Source organism: Puma concolor, chromosome D1 (genome assembly GCF_028749965.1).
Source record: "Puma concolor isolate L17-30 chromosome D1, mPumCon1.1.hap2, whole genome shotgun sequence".
In the NCBI taxonomy this organism is placed as follows: Eukaryota; Metazoa; Chordata; class Mammalia; order Carnivora; family Felidae; genus Puma; species Puma concolor.
The window spans coordinates 50,787,953-50,804,692 of record NC_141676.1 but is presented as its reverse complement, the minus strand read 5'-3'; the positions used below and the strand labels follow the sequence as shown (position 1 = coordinate 50,804,692).

Below are 16,740 nucleotides of genomic sequence, written 5' to 3'. Positions count from 1 at the left end.
CAGATATCTATTCCCATTCAGGGCTCATCTGAAAATCTTGAGTATCACAGAGCTCAAAGGAAATCTGGGATGCCTGCACAGGGCACTACCTAGGTGGCAGTGGTGGAGGTCATCTTGTCCCACGAGAACAATCTCCCTAAGCCCTCCCAAGGATAGGGCCTGGGTGTTTTCAATTTCTGGCTTGGGCCTGAGGAGCCAAGCATGCCAAATAACCATGGCTGAAGACATACCTTGATTTCCACATGCTTTCCATCATGAGAGTACCTCCAGACACCAAGGAATGATCCTCTGCACTATCTTCTGCAAGCCCCTCATTTTACCAAGAGGGAAAGTGAAGGCTAGATATGGACACGACAAAAAGCCTCCTCCCTCCTGGCCTGCCCTGACCGGGTCCCTTCTCCGTTTCGTTACACAGACCTGTAGAAGCCTAGTCCTATGACGGCCCACATGGGGATCCTGGAGAGAAGTAGAGCATACTAGAGATGGAGGTTACATCCATCCCAGCCAGACCCTGGCAAATACATTCTTTTGGCCAGAAACACTTAGTTCCCCCTTGCCTCTCTTACTACATACATGCTGAGAAATAGCCTTCGTGGGCTTATTGGCCACAAGGCTCCTCCACACGCGACTCCCAGACCAGACCCTTTAAATGCCCCTCCCTGATGAAGGTCTTAGAGGCGGTGGGGAGGCTAGGAGCATCAGCATGTGGTAGCAGCAAAGGGCACACCCTGTGTGAGTGTGACCTTGAGCAAGTCACTGAACTTGGAATTTTTACTAAGTGACCATGTCAACACCACCACTGACCTGGTGGGCAGAGGGCCCAGGCCAGTAAAGACTCACTAGCAGAAGGTCAGAGAATGGCCACCATGGTCAATCAAAGAGGATTCCTGCTGACACATAGCAAAGCCACCTTCTCAGTTCCTTACCATAAGTCAGGTGACAGCAGGGGTGCCAAAAATTACATACTAATCTCCCTACAACACCAACACACCAGGCAACCCTCACCTATAGGGCAGGGGGGCCTGGGCCAGCCGGGGAACTGCTACTCTTTGGACACTGGGTACTCTGTTTGGGTCACAGGGCACCCGCTTGGTTTTACCCTCAAGCGCAACGGGTTCTCCAACCTCTCCTAAACATACCAGGACACACACTGCAGGGCACTACCAGTCAGGAAGGCTTTGGGGTATGTGGGACCACCTTCTAGAGGCTTCCAGCAACCCTGGCCCCCTCTGTTCTGACCTCTAGGGCGCACTGGGACTCTCGACCACAGCAGGTCATGGCACTGTTGCGGGCCGCTCCTGCAAGAGTGCTACTGGCCGGTGGCGGGACACTTGCTTCCTCTGGGCCAAACTCCCGCCTCCGCGCCCGGGGATGGGGAGACAGTGGGCCACTACTTGAGACGTCTGTCTCCCCGAGGGTCCAGCCGGCCTTCCCTTCGCCCGCCGGGCACCCAGGGGCAAGCAGGGTCTTCCCGCGCGCCCGCTGGCCGCAAGCTCTGGCGTCCGATTCTCCCGAAGCCCCTGATTTGCCCGCCGCTTCTCCCCTCTCGGGTTATGCGGCCGGCGCGAGGGCGATGGCTGCGGTGAGAGGAGCGGCCGCAAAGACGAAACGCCGCGCGCGGAGCGCCACTGCGCCGAGATCCGAGGGGACCCGAGCCTGCACGCGGCCCCGCAGAGCAGCACGCGGCCGGCGCACAGCCCGCCCGCCCCGGGCTCACTCACCCCTCCCCCGGCCCCACCTGGCCGCCCCCGCCCCTCTCCCCCCGCGCGCCGCCCGCCCGGGAAGCCCTGCACCGCCCGGCGTGTGTGAGCCAGCGTCCCGGCGTGTGCTCCCGCGCGCCGCGGCGGGGGGCCAAGGGGTGCGGGGCGTCGGCCCCCCGCCCGCCACCTACCGTCCTCCTTGTCCAGCACCATCATCTCGGGCGCTCCGTGTCCAGCCGCAGCTCGGCTCGGCCGGGAGAAGTGCGCCGACTCCGGGCGCGCTTCGGCGGGGCGGCCGGTCCTCGGGCAGCGAGCGGGCTCTAATTACCCGCTTGTCCGGCTCTTAACCTAGATTGCACTCAGCTAGAATTACATTCAGGAGTGAAGCACTTCGCAGATACAAAAGCAGTCTCACCTACTTTTGTGCCTCAGAATTGCAAGGAACTACGAACTGCAATTTAAAGAGGGGGGGAGAGGGAGAGAGAACAGGGAAGAGAGGATCAGAGCCGTTTCTTTGATTCTCACCTTCTAAATGGCTCAATTTGCCCAGTATAATCTGTCTTAATGTAATTGCATTTGATAGCTCATAACCCTGGCTCTGGCAACGACACAGCTTTCAGCCTCATAAAGTGTTTTCCCCTCGGATTTAATCTGAATCTCAATCTAAAATTATATTCAAAGAGATGGGGGAATCTCGGCGGCCGTCTCCCGCTGCCTTTCTCCCTCAATGTATGAGGTTTGCACTCCTGCTACTGAATAAATGCACACATTTCCCGAGGCCCCCCTCCCTCCTGGGTTAATGGGGAGTGGAGACGCGCGGGTGCCCGGCTCCGCAGCGCCACCTGGAGGTAGCTCGGCCCCAGCTCGGCGCGTGGCTCCGCGCAGCACCCAGGGTCCTCATCCCAGACCCTTGGTCAGGTGTACCACTCTTGTCTGTCACTCACACCCCCTCAGCCTTGGTTTCTGCCCCGGGCAGATCTTTCTCTGACCTCGTGCCCTCGCTTCCTACCTGCTCTGCCAGAGGCTTCTGGTTGCTTCCTGGATTTTTGGCAAAGTTAACCCTCTGCAGGGTACAAATTCTCCCACTTTGAGTCTTAGGGCACCCCCCTGACCCCAGCACCCCCCTCCCCTACCAGCAAGAGCATCCTAATTCCATAGGAAGTGGTATCCTGTCTCGGCTTCTCTCTGAACAAGCGCAGCACGGCCTTGAAGGTTTTTCTCATTGCACAACTATTTATTGAGCATGTATTATTATAAGACACTGGTGATACAGCAGTGAACAAAAGATTCCTGCTATTTAGGAATTGAAAATTCTTCCTCTGTAATTCACGAGGCAGGAGGGAATACAGTGCCCATCTCCTCTCTCCGGAACCCTTCTTCTCTGCTAGTGTCCAGACTGCCTACTCTAGGAAGGCCACTCTTAAATACCAAGAGGGTTTTTTTTTTGTTTTTTTGGTTTTTTTTTGTCTCGACAGTACCAAATTCCAGGAGGGGATGGAAATCTTAACGGATTTTTTTCTAACCCAAAGATGGCTTCGGATAGATGTGTCAGAGGCTCATCCCTGGCAGACACTTCTGAGGACTAGACCCAGGCAAGGAGAAGGAAGCCGAAGTCCCTGGAGGATCAAAGGACTGCCAGTTGGGATTTCATCCCATCTCTGCCTATTGCAAATGGTGGATCTTAGAAAATCACTTTATCTGGGCCTCAGTTTCCCTGTTTGTGTAGTGGGAGACATGTTCTGCTATCCCACGTTGCTGTGGGGATGAGTTAATGCATGTGAATGTGCTTTGTAAACTGTGGCGCCCCAACAGTGGGGGGACCCATTGGGTATAAATGAGACCTGGAGGCCAGGCTGTGCCCCTTAAGCCTTGGCAGACCGCAATGCAAGGTGCTTGACCGGGGTGGGGAATGCGGGAGCAGTACAGAGGCCCATCTTCCTCCATCCTAGGCAGGGAAGTCAGGCTTTGAGAAAACAGAAGAGGCTGCTTCTAATGAGATGCCTCATCCACAGCTCCGAGGGTTTCACTTTCCCCTTCATCTTGAATACTTAATCCTAATAGTCCTTGAGTATATTTGATGTTAAATATATCATTTTGCTCAGCCTCACTGTCCCTCAGGACTGCGAGCTTGATCTCTCCCCTGCCACCGCAGCCAGAGCTATATCCCGAGGGTCTGAGGGAGGCTTTGGCACTGCTGCCACTGGCCCATTTAGTAACAACCCCTCACCCCAGCCTGAGCTGGGGGCCAGACAGTGTCACAAGCAATGGGCCTGACAGGCCAGCAAGGGCTAGGTTCTTGCTGTAGATGCCTCTGTGCTACCTGGAGGCATTCGCTCCACCAACGCCGTGGCTTTACTCTCCAGTTCCAGGGCCCGCTTCTCCTCACTCTCAGGGTCTGGCCCTGACCCACAAACCAGGACTTGACTAGCTGGAGGCACTTTCCCACTCTTGTTCATGTGGTGTGCTGGTGACTCTGTCCCAACACAGCTCCCCCAAGACTCCAACGTGCCCAATTAGCAGCCACCCAACCAGCATCCCTCTGGGGAGTCAGGGGCCCTGTGCCCCAACTCAGGGACTGGAGCAGGCCTGGGGTGCTGAGCTAAAGAAGCAGGTAGGATAGATCAGCAAACCGGTGCTGTGTGTGAAGGGCTGCTCATGTCCATACACAGCTCTCTCTGCACGCTCTGTTGTCAGCACTGAGCTTCCACAGTGATCTGGAGAAGGGCCTCTGCAGAGACCTTCCCACTTTATAGAGCTACCCAGCAAGCCTTGGAGTAAGGTTTAGGTGACTTGAGCTTCTAGCCAGGAAGGGGCCTGCTGGGCTGACATAGTCAGACATGAGCCTCACCCTCATCCAGCAGCCAGCCACCCTCTCGGTGCATGGGGAATTGCTGGATGTGCAGGTAACTCCTGTGCCCAGGCCTCCCCCACCTAAGCCGCCTCCAGGTCCAGAGGCACACCTGCAACACCAGAGTGGAATCCTCAATCCCTTGGGGGAGGTAGTGGGAATCCAACACAGTCCACAGCTGATGAGCATGTACTCTCAAGCCAACATTGCCAAGAGTGTTCCAGGATGTCCTTGAAATGCTTCTGAGGGCAGCAGAGGGAGACCAGTTGATTAACCCCCAGGTTATGGTGAGGAGAAAGGGGTTTCTACTGGCTGCCTTTCAAAGTTTTGGGCAGGTCCTAGCAGTTTGTCACTGCACCTGGAATGAAAGTCCTAAGGAAGGGTTCGTGCACTGGGTCGGGGTGTGTGTGTGTGTGTGCGCGCGCGTGTGTGCGCGTGAGCAGTGGAGGAGACTCTCTGCCTGAGGGCCTGGGCAGACCAGATATTCCAGAACTCAGTGGAGGCTGTCAGATGTGCCTCAGCCCAAGGGCCCTGCTTCCAACACAGTGCAGCTGTCTCCAAGGTGGGGTTACAAGCTGGCTTCACAGGTGGCGCTCAGAAAGGTATTTGGAGTGAGAAGGGCCCCTTCCCTGTGGCCGCCACAGCTGACAGGACAGAGTGACCCTACAGATTTTGCAGCACAATCAGGATGCCTATTGGCCAAGTTCAGATGCCCTGCCCTGCCCCCTAAAAAGCAGTCCAAACACAGGAATTTGCAACCAGCTAGAGTGGAGAAGTACACAGTTGACAAACTTTCCTCTTTTGGTTTCTGGAAACCCCTCTAGGAAGCTGCAGTTATAATTTGTTAGGCCTTGTGGAAGCCTAAGCCAATTTTGCACACCAGAAAGCAGGTCTCTCCCACCCTCTTAATGAAGGCCAATCCACCCCTGCACAACAGCACTGAGAAGGTTGTGGATGTAGGCTGACCAACTGTCTTGGTTTGTCCCAGGACTGAGGGGTTTCTAGGATACAGGGCTTTCAGTGCTAAAACCAGATGGTTCTGGGTAAACCAGGACAGTTGATTACCCCAGGGTAAGATGGTAGGCTGGGACAAGGGACTAGTGAGGCCAGAGAGAAAGGCCAGGCAGCCAGACCCTTCCCTGCAGACCAGCAGCTGCCTCCCAGCCTCAAATTTTCCTGCCTCACGCTTCAGAGCTTCATCTCCCAGGCACTAAGGAACTGCCCTAGCCCCTGGGGAATGATCCCATGGGGGCAGCGTGGCAGCGTGGCTGTGCGTGCTCCCGCCAGACTGGCAGCTACAATGGGAAAGCTGTGAGTTGGACTCAGGGGTGGATCCAGATTTTTTGAGAGCCAAGCTTACTTATGCAGTTTGGGGGCTGGGGTGCTCTTTAAGAAAAGGAATACAAGATTACTAACGCCAAATGACCACTGAAGGACTATGAAGCTTAAACTTCGTTAGCTTCAAGGTAAAGCCGCCCCTGATATTCTGGATCTGGAGCCCTACCCTAGCCAGCAGAGCACCTCCCGACACGCTTGGCTGGGGGAACCCTGCCAGGGGTGAAGCAATGTCACCCATCCCGCAGCTATGAAGTTCCAGATCTGAGCGACCCCAGGAGCATGCCGGTTTGACTGTAGGTTCTCAGGGCATCCCCCTGGGGGAGCCGTTCCGCAGTCGGGTGCGGAAGGGGGGACGTGCAAACACCCACCCAGGGAGCCTGGGAGACCTGGGGGCAGTGGGCACTGCGGGGAAGCCCGCGGCGCGGGTCGCAGAGGCGCTCCCTGTGTCTGCGAGGCGGCAGGAGCCAGAGAGAAAGTTCCGGGCCAGAGCGTGCGGGGCTGGCGAGTCCGGGGCGGCCCGGGGGACTTCCCAACCCCGCTGAGAAACCCCGGGGGCTGAGCCCGGCACCCCGGCACACTCGCCCGCGCGCACACCCAGCGCCGCGCTTCCGGGAAGCGGCCAGGCGGCCCGAGCCGGCCGAGGCCGGCGCGGGGGGACGCTGCCTCCGCGAGGCGAGCGGGGTGGCCTCCGCAGGGCCCGCGCCGCCGCCCCCGCCCCGCGCCCGCCGCGGCCCTCGGCCCCGGGCACCTACCGTCCTCCTGGTCCAACACCATGGTCCCGCGATGGCTCCAGCCCGGCGTGGGCCGAGGACGCGGAGGGGCGCGCGGCTCGGACTCCGCGGCCGTCCGCCTGCGCTGCTCCCGCCGGCCCCGCGCGGGCTCCGCGCCCCGCGAGCGGCGGCCGGGGACGGGGGCGGGCGGACCGGCGCCGGCAGCTTAGCCCCGCGGGCAGGGAGGGCGGGAGGGCGTGCGCGTCCCGGGGGCGGGGGCGCGTCGGTCCGCCGCGGGGTCGCCGGAGCCGCGCGAGCAGCCGCTGCCCGGGCCGGGCCGGAGCCGCCGCCGCCGCGCGCCCGTTCTCCGTCCGCGCGGGCCGCGCTCGCCTCAGCTGAGTGCAGCCTGCGTTTCCCAGGGCCCCTCAGTTCCCCTGTTAATTAAATCAATTCATTATGCTCAGATCTGATTAGCGGCCCTTCCCCCCTTTGAATCAATTATTCAATACACAAACATAATTGCTTGGGCCAGAGGTGCCCGCCATTAGCTTATTTAACTCCAAGGACACTAATTACCCGCAGGGCACGGGAACTTTTCTCATTAATTCTGACAAAACACAAAAGCACAGCCAGAGTGTGTGCGTGTGAGCGACCGTGTGCGTGTGTGTGCGTGTGTGCGTGTGTGTGTGTGTGACCGCATGCCAGAGTGAGGGCTGCGCGGGGTGATGAGCCGCTGTGCGAGCCAAAGACGAGCCTGGGGGTGGCGGAATGTGTTGCGATCGCGGGTGGGAGTTTGAGTCTGTGGCCGCGCGGGTGTGAATGGGGGATCCGTGCGTGTGATGGTGAGGGACTGCATGAGTGCATCGGGCTGGGTGTGGCTCTGGGTCTGGGGACTGAGGGTTCGGGGTTGAGATCCAGCACAGGAATGGTGAGATTGTGGGTGTTTCTGTGCGTGACTTTGTGAACGTGACTCGGTGGCTACTGTGGTGAGCGCCCCATCTCCTTTCTGTTTTCATAACTGCCCCAGCATTGCCCGCTGCACACTCAAGCCCATGGGGTGTGAGTGCAGAACACTGAAGAGAAAATGAGAGGATCAGGAAGCGGTGGGTGCTGTTTGTGCACTGGTTGGGCTATGCTCCCCCCTCCCCCACCAACCCCAACTACCCCCCCCCCCCCACTCCGCCCCTGTTTTGAACCCCAGGTTCCCATTGCCCCCGTCCTTGGCGCATCTCGGTACTGCCTCCTCCTCACCCCCGCTTTTATCCCACAGCCCTCCCAGCCTCTGCCCGTATTTCCACAGGTGCCTGACACCCAGGCACACCCCCACCGAACTCCACCCACCCTTTGCCTAGTTCTTCCCTCCTGTCTGCAAGGCTGAACCGAGGGTGTGTCTGTGTGGTTGACCAACTTCACACTTTACCTCCCAGGAAATCTCTATTGAGAGAGAGCCGGTATGAGAGCCCACAGAGGCAGGGACACAGAGGGTAATTGATTCCCCCAAATTAGGTTTCTGCTTTCTAAAGACCAGTATTGTTCCTGTTCTCAATGTGCACAGAGGTATTGAAGATTTCCTTTTTGTTTCCTCAGGCAATGAATGAGCTTAATCCATTTGGCTTTATAAATCAGGAAACTAATATTCGCTCCTTCCATAGCAGCTTTTTAAAAAATTTAATTGGTGTGGGGGGCACAGTTTGTCACCCTTATGCGGTTCCCAAGCCACCACTTATCGAAACACATTCTGACTGAGGGGCGGAGAGAAGGCTGAGTAGGGGTAGGGGGGGAAGGGGAGGCTCATCCTGATTCTCCCTGCCCTCATCCGTCCTTGCATGTGGACCCACACAGTATCTGGAAAAGTTTGTGAAATGATTGCATTATACTCAATTTGGCGAAGGAAAGGGGTGTGTAGAGATGCTCTTCAGAATCATCTTCCAAATCTGCTACTCGCAGTCCCCCACCAGGGCTGAATGTAACCACGCTACGCCCAGGGTTGGCAAATCCTCCTCTTCACTGTCCTGTAGTAGCCATAGAGTCACCTTCCTGTTGCCAGGATCTGACCCTGCCTCACTCCTTCTCAAAAATCTTCCATGGATTTCCAATGTCCCCGTGGCAAAACCCTAACTACTCATCATTTCAGGTCTTTCACAAGATCTGAAGAAGCCTTTGCGACCACCACTACCCCTTGCCTCAACTGATATTTATTGATCTCCAGCAACAGTCTTTACACCCCTGCCCCACCTCTGGACTGCTTTGCCGTGATTGAACACACCCTGAATTGCAGGTTCTGGCTCCTGTGACTCCTCTCATGGGATCCCTGTGCTTAGAAAGCCCTTATCCTCCAAATCCTCTCAGGAAACAGCCCCTCTATGTTCTTCTGAGTGGGTGTCACTGTGTGAAGGCTGGATTGCTGAGGGGTATGTGGATTATTTAGTTAAGGCCTGGGGGATAAGATCAGCCCTTGAGGGGGGTGTTTCAGCCCTCCCCTGGAGCAGGAGGAGAGATATGGAATCAAGACACCGGGTCACTAGAGAAAATGGGAGCTGCAGAGTCAGGGGAAGGAACTCTGCTTTCCTGAACTTTAGATACAAGAACGGTGGCTCAGAAAAAGAGACACTTGGGCATCATGTTTTTCCCCCCAGGGTCTCAGATGGCATGGGGCCAGAACCCAGGCACATGCTTCTTCTGGAGGCCCCATATTTAGAGCGCCATACTGTTTAGTTCTCTGTGTAGCAAGGCATGGCCACTGCCTACATCAGTGCCGGCTGTTCCCTACACTAGGGCATCTGGCCAAGGGGGCAAGAGGGGGCTGAAATTCTGCCCTCTCTCTGCTTTATAAGCCATGTGCCTGGGGCACCTGGGTGGCGCAGTCGGTTAAGCGTCCGACTTCAGCCAGGTCACGATCTCGCGGTCCGTGAGTTCGAGCCCCGCGTCAGGCTCTGGGCTGATGGCTCAGAGCCTGGAGCCTGTTTCCGATGCTGTGTCTCCCTCTCTCTCTGCCCCTCCCCCGTTCATGCTCTGTTTCTCTCTGTCCCAAAAATAAATAAATAAAAAAAAAACGTTGGAAAAAAAAATAAATAAGCCATGTGCCTGGTGTAAGCCGCACTCACCAGAGAAAGCACTTTTTCTAAGTTGTGCAAAGGCACCATGTGGGCTAGCATGGCCCTGCAGTTGGGAATCTTTGCCTGGCTGGAGTTCACACCCACAGATGCCAGCCTGAGAGGTCACCCAGCCACCCCTGCAGCCACCCTCCCTTGAACCAAGGATCTGGTGAGCTCTTAGAAGCCCAGTCCTCTGGTTTTCATAGAGAAAGAGAGTGTTCAGAGAACTTAATCATCACGGAGTGGTCAGGGATACTGAAACACAAGTCCAGCCCCACTTCTGAATGTATATGGGCCCTAAGCCCTGGTGAAAGACACTGAGATCAGTCCACAGTGAGATTCGGACATGGACAAACCCACCGTAAGGACTGAGGTCCCTAACAGGGGCCATGTTGGAGGGGACAGGATGAGGTTTCTGAGAGGAGATCGTCATGAGGGACCAGACTGAACTGCAAGGCCTGGAGTTTGGTGGGACCTCGTAGTTCCAGGTACAGTGCTAAGCTGGGCCTGGCGCACTCCCAACCCGCGCCCCAGGAAGAAGAGAACAGTAGTACAAATGAGGAACCGAGTCATTCCAGGCCCACAGCTTTGTGATTTGAGCATGCCTTTTCCATAAACCAACATGTTCTCTGAGTTTTCCACATTCCCCCGTGGACATTCCCTTTTATCATACTTATTGCCAGTTCTCCTCTTTCATCCAACTGTTGGCCTTCCTGAGGCGTGGGTCCAAGGCCTTCTTATGACACCTTCCTGTGGGGTGCCATCCACGGTTGTCCTTGTGTGTCACCTGCACTCAGGATCTCTCCCTTGACTCCTACTCCAGTATTTCCAAAGGCCCTCTTGACATCTCCACTTGGATGTCTCAAAGGTGTCTTAAATTTTGAAATTCGAATTGAACTCTTGATATTTCTTCCAAATCTCTGTTCATCTTGTTTTAGTAAACCAGCCACTCAGTTCTTAATACCAGAATTTCCCTCAAGGCAGCAAAAGTGAAAAAAAAAAAAAAAAAAAGGGCACCTGGGTGGCTCAGTCGGTTGAGCATCTGACTTCAGCTCAGGTCATGATCTCATGGGTTGTGGGTTCGAGCCCCATGTCAGGCTCTGTGCTGACAGCTCAGAGCTTGGAGCCTGCTTCCAATTCTGGGTCTCCCTCTCTCTCTCTCTCTCTGCCCTCTCCTGCTCATACTATCTCTCTCTGTCTCTCAAAAATAAACATTAAAAAAAATTTTTAAAAAGTACAAAAAAAAAAAACGAAAGAAAAGAAAAAAAAGACAAAAAGTAAAGCTAAGTATATTAGTTTATTACACTAATGTGAAGAGGCTGAGTTCTATCAAAAAACAGATTGTCTAAGTTGAAAAATAAAATACAGTCAAATGCTATTTATAAGAAATACTCCCAAACAAGGTGACAAAGAAGAGTAAAAATAAAGCCAATGGGCAAAGATATACCAAGCAAAGATACACCTCTCAAATGCACGCAGGGAGGGAACAGAAACAGCAATATTCATAGCAAACAAAGCTAACCTCAAGGGCCAAAACATGAGCTGCTCGGAAATGAAGAAACACTCTCTTGAAATTACTACTAGATCAAAAATAAGATCAAAACTAAAATTGCAAACCGTCCAGTCATGAAAAGGAGAACACAGAGGACCATACAGAACTTGTCGGACACAGCTGTACTTAGAGGAAACAATATAGCCTTACATGCTTTTAATATTAAACAAACAAAAAAAGACTAAAGCAAATGAACTTGGTATTTAATCTAAGAAATCCAAAAGAGTACAAACTAAGCCCAAAGAATGTAGAAGGATATTAATAAAGTCAAAATCAGGAATTAACAAAATAACAAATGATAATAGAAAAAAATAATTGAAAGAAAAATTAAAACCCAAACCTGGTTCCTTGAAACAACCAACAAAATAGATAAACCCTTCCAGGCAAACCTGGTTGGAAAACAAAAACAAAAATATACAATATTACTCAGCCATAAAAAAGAAGGAAATCAGGTCATTTGCAACAATGTGGATGGAGCTAGCGTGTATGATGCTAAGTCAAATAAGTAAGTCAGAGAAAGACAAATACCATATGGTTTCACTCATATATGGAATTCAAGAAACAAAACAATTGAGCAAAGAGGAAAAAAAAAGAGAGAGAGGCAAACCTAGAAACAGACTCTTAATTATAGAGAACAAACTGATGGTCACCAGAGGGGGATGGGGGAGATTGGGTAAATTAGGTGATGGGGATTATGGAGTGCACTTGTTGTGAGGAGAACCGGTGATGTATGGAAGTGCTGAATCACTATATTATACACCTGAAACTAATATTACACTGTACGTTAACTAATTGGAATTTAAATTAAAATTTTTTAAAAAGAAAAGAGATATATCACAGGTACAGAAAAGATTAAAGAATTATAACAGTAACGTGTGTAAGCCTATGAAAATAAATGTGAACCAAGAGGAAGTGGATGATTTCCAGGCAAAGTACAAAATTAATAAAATTGAGTGTAGAAGTTGAAATTCTGAATAGGCCAATAAACAGAAGAGATTTAAAAAGAAATGAAAACTCTGCCATTAAAATATCACAAGACACCATATGATCCAGCAATTCCACTTCTGGGCATATACCCAAGAGAATTGAAAGCAAGGTTTTTAAGAGATATTTGTACAGCCATGTTCAGAGCAGAATTATTCACAATAGCCAAAAGGTAGAAGCAACTCAGGTATCTGTCAATGCGTGAACGAATAATCAAAATGTATATATTTACACAATGAGATATTATTTGGTCTTAAGAAGGAAGGAAATTTTGACACATGCTACAACATGAACCATGAAGACAATAAGCTAAGTGAGAAAAGCCAGTCACAAAACGACAAATTTGGCATGATTCTGCTTATATGAGGTACCTAGATTAGTCAAATTCATAGAGACAGAAAATAGAATGGTGATTACCAGGGGCTGGGGGAGGGAGACATGGGGAGTTTTTGCTTAATGGGTGGGGTTTCAGTTTGACGAGATGAAAACAATTCTGGAGATTGTTTACACAGCAATGTGAATATGCTTAACACTGCTGAACTTTACACTTAAAAATGGTTGAGCTGACAAATTTTATGTCACATGTATTTTACCAGAATTAAAAATAAAATAAAAAATGTCACAAGGCACAGATTATATTGAAAGTGAGTTTTATATAATCTTTAAAGGCAGATGATCTTTAATGTTATTTAACTATTCCAGACAAGAGAAAAAGTTAGAAACCTTCCTAGTTTGTTTTATGAGTTAGCATTTTCTTAATTCCCAAAGCTTCTAAAGATTGAATTTAAAAAGAAAGAAAATAAATCACAGAGCAGTTTAAATGCAAAATCTGATGTAAGATGTTAGCTAACTGGATATGGGAAAATATCAAAAGAATAATATCCTATACAAGGGAGGGTTTATTTTAACACTGAAAACATCATTTGGCATCAGAAGATCTATCAATATAAGTCATTGCATCAATAAATAAGGGGAATAAAGTATGGTTACAGGAATAGATGCCAAAAAGTCACTTGAAAAAATCAGCAAATATTGCTAATCAAATAGTAAAACAGAAATAGAAGAAAACTTCTTCAATTTGACAAAGACTGTTTACTAAAACCCAATGGTAAACATATAAACAATGATATTCGGAAGGTATTTCCAGAAATTGGGAACAAGAAGGGAAGCTTATTATCATCATTATTATTCAACATATTTTGGAACCTAACTAATTCAATAACAAGAAAATGAACTAATCAGAATAAATAGCCTGTTATAAAGAGGACAGAAATATGTTTGTTTACAACTGATGTGATTATCTATTGAGAAAATCCAATAAAATTTAGTTCAAAAGCTAGTAGGTTAATTATATCATTGGGAAGGTAGCTAAAAACAAGGTAAATAGAAATATGTGTTTTTTTCCTAAGTGCAATGACATATTAGAAATAGAAATGAAGATAATTTGCAACAGTGACAAAACTATGAAATACTCAGGAGTAATTATAACAACAGCAACCATCCCAAAGTTAAAGATCTGCTTTGAAGAAAATCATGAAACCATATTGAAGGACATATAAGAAGACCTGAATGTATAAGACAGCCAGGTTTCAAAGACTTATTCTCATAAAAAGTGAATCCTTTCAAAATTAATATATAGATTTAATGTAATTTCTCTTAGAATCCCAAATAAAAAAGGCTTTTTTAGAACTGTAAAAAATTCAATTTGAAGTACATTTGAAAAATAAATATCTGAAGCTAGTTAAGAAAACATGAAAAGAAAGACTAGTTGGAGAGAACATGTGTTATTAGATAATAAACCACACTACAAAGCCACCAGAATCTGAGCAGCATGGTGTAAACCGGGAGAGATCAGCAGATCAGAGCAACAAAAGGCGAATAAGTAGGTCCAAATCCAGAAAGGACTTTCGTATATGATAAAAGTTGCATTTCAGTTCATCAGAAAAAAATTAATAAGTGGCACTACCATCCAAATAGACATTTTTCTTTTTTTTTTTTTTTAAATTTTTTTTTCAACGTTTATTTTTATTTTTGGGACAGAGAGAGACAGAGCATGAACGGGGGAGGGGCAGAGAGAGAGGGAGACACAGAATCGGAAACAGGCTCCAGGCTCCGAGCCATCAGCCCAGAGCCCGACGCGGGGCTCGAACTCACGGACCGCGAGATCGTGACCTGGCTGAAGTCGGACGCTTAAACGACTGCGCCACCCAGGTGCCTCCAAATAGACATTTTTCTAAGGAAGATATACAAATAAGCCAATAAACACCTGAAAAGACACTCAACATCATTGGAAATACACATCAAATCACAGTAAGATAGCACTTCACACCCACTAGGAAGCTAGAATCAGAAAGTTGGATAATAAATGTTGGTGAATATGTAGAGAAATCGGAACTCACACACTGCAGGTGGGAATGTGAAATGGTGCAGCCACTTTGGAAAACAGTCTGATAGTTCCTCAAAATTTAAAAACAGAATCACTGTATGACCCATCAATTCCACTCCTAAGTTTATAGCCAAGGGAACTGAAAACACACATCTATACAAAAACTTGTACACTACTGTTTATGGCAGCATTATTCATAATAGTCAAAAGATGAGGGAAAAAGCAAATGTCTAGAAAATGGGTATTATTCAGCCATGCAAAGGAATAAAGTACTGATACATGTCACAAAATTGATGAACCTTGAAAACATTATGCTGAGTGAAAGAAGGCAGTCACAAAAGTCCACATATTATACAATTCCATTCATATGAAATGCCAAGAATAGGCAAGTCTATAGAGACAGAAAGAAGATGAGTGGTTGCCAGGGGCTGGGAGTTCTAGAAGTATGACAGCTAAAGGGTTTGGGGTTCCTTTTTAGAGGTGGTGAAAATGATCTGAAATTGATTGTGGTGAATAACATATCTGTGAGTATACTAACATGTGTTGAATTGTGCACTTTAAATGGGTGAACTTTATGGTATGGGAATTATATCTCAACAAAGTTGTCTTAAAAATGGTGCTGCCTGGGGCGTCTGGGTGGCTCAGTCGATTGGGCATCTGACCTCGGCACAGGTCATGATCTCACAATTTGTGAGTTCTAGCCCCATGTCGGGCTCCGTGCTGACAGCTGAGAGCCTGGAGCCTGCTTCGGATTCTGTGTCTCCTTCTCTCTCTGCCCCTCCCCCACTTGTGCTCTGTCTCTATCAAAAATAAATAAAATATTTTTTAAAAATTTATAAAAAATGGTGCTGCCATAATTGGTTATCTATCTGGAAGAAACAAAAGGGGTCCCTACCCCCCAAATATAAAGATTATGTTTAATAGGTGTTAGAGATTTTAAAATAAAAACGGAACAGTGAAAATATTAGAGGGGCGCCTGGGTGGTGCAGTCAGTTAAGCGTCCGACTTCAGCCAGGTCACGATCTCACGGTTCGTGAGTTCAAGCCCCGCGTCGGGCTCTGGGCTGATGGCTCAGAGCCTGGAGCCTGTTTCCGATTCTGTGTCTCCCTCTCTCTCTGCCCCTCCCCCGTTCATGCTCTGTCTCTCTCTGTCCCCCCCCCCAAAAAAAAAATATTAGAGATATTAGGAGAAAAATTAAATAGATTTGGATAATATGAATAAATTTGATGAATACCTGAGAGAGTAACGAAAGAAAACAACCACTTGATTTGAGGGGCACCTGGGAGGCTCAGTCCATTGAGTGTCTAACTCTTGATTTCAGTTCAGGTCATGATGCAAGGGTCGCGGGATTGACCCCTGCCTCAGGCTCTGCACTGAGCATGGAGACTACTTAAGAATCTCTCTCTTTCTCCTTCTGCCCCTCTCCCCTACCCTCAAAATAATTAAATTAAATTAAATTTAAAAAAGAAATACTTAATTTGAGTTTTAAAACTTCAATGGCAAGAGATAAGACCAATGATTTACTGGAAAAATATCTGCAAAATATCTCACAGGAAAAGGGAAAATATGCTGTATATACAAAGAGTTTCTCTAAATTGAAAGAAAGAGACAAATGCCCAAGAGAAAAACAGAAAAACGGTATGAAGAGGCCATTCTGGGAGGAGGAAATCTAATTGGCCAACAAAGTGCTTTCCCTCATTATTATGAGGGAAAACACAAATTAAAGCAAAATCAGAGACTCTTAAAAACTGAGAACAAACTGAGGGTTGATGGGGGGTGGGAGGATGGGGGGAGTCAGTGATGGGCATTGAAGAGGGCATCTTTTGGGATGAGCACTGGGTGTTGTATGGAAACTAATTTGACAATAAATTTCATGTAATAAATAAAATAAAATAAAATAAAGCAAAATCAGTTTTCATTACCTTAATTCATCAGGTTGCCAAAATTTGTTTAGAGTAAAATGTTCGGGTCTGCTAAAAATTTGAGAAAACGGGTAATCTCATTTGTTGCTGAGCAAGGAATCTGGCACTATCTATTACAATTTGGAGCAAGCAACCTGGCACTATCTATTAAAATTAAAAACGCATGTGCCTTTTAACCCAGAAATCCTCTCCATCTGGGAATGTA

At 49.0% G+C, this 16,740-nt stretch overlaps 1 protein-coding gene across 2 annotated transcripts in view; it reads right to left on the bottom strand.

The window, feature by feature from the left end:
• The window catches only part of LMO1 (LIM domain only 1), a 41,320-nt gene extending 34,565 nt beyond the window's left edge, over positions 1-6,755 (bottom strand). Inside the window, exons 1-2 of one of the 2 annotated variants that reach the window (XM_086678049.1) lie at positions 6,639-6,754; positions 1,892-2,151 (exon numbers count right to left, since the gene is read on the bottom strand). In XM_086678049.1, coding sequence (XP_086534175.1) covers positions 1,892-1,916 — 25 coding nt within the window. In that variant the 5' untranslated portion in view covers positions 1,917-2,151; positions 6,639-6,754. Of the gene's footprint in view, positions 1-1,891; positions 2,152-6,638 lie in introns of both variants that reach the window. The other variant, XM_086678050.1, reaches the window with a different exon arrangement.
• Positions 6,756-16,740: the final 9,985 nt, after the last annotated feature.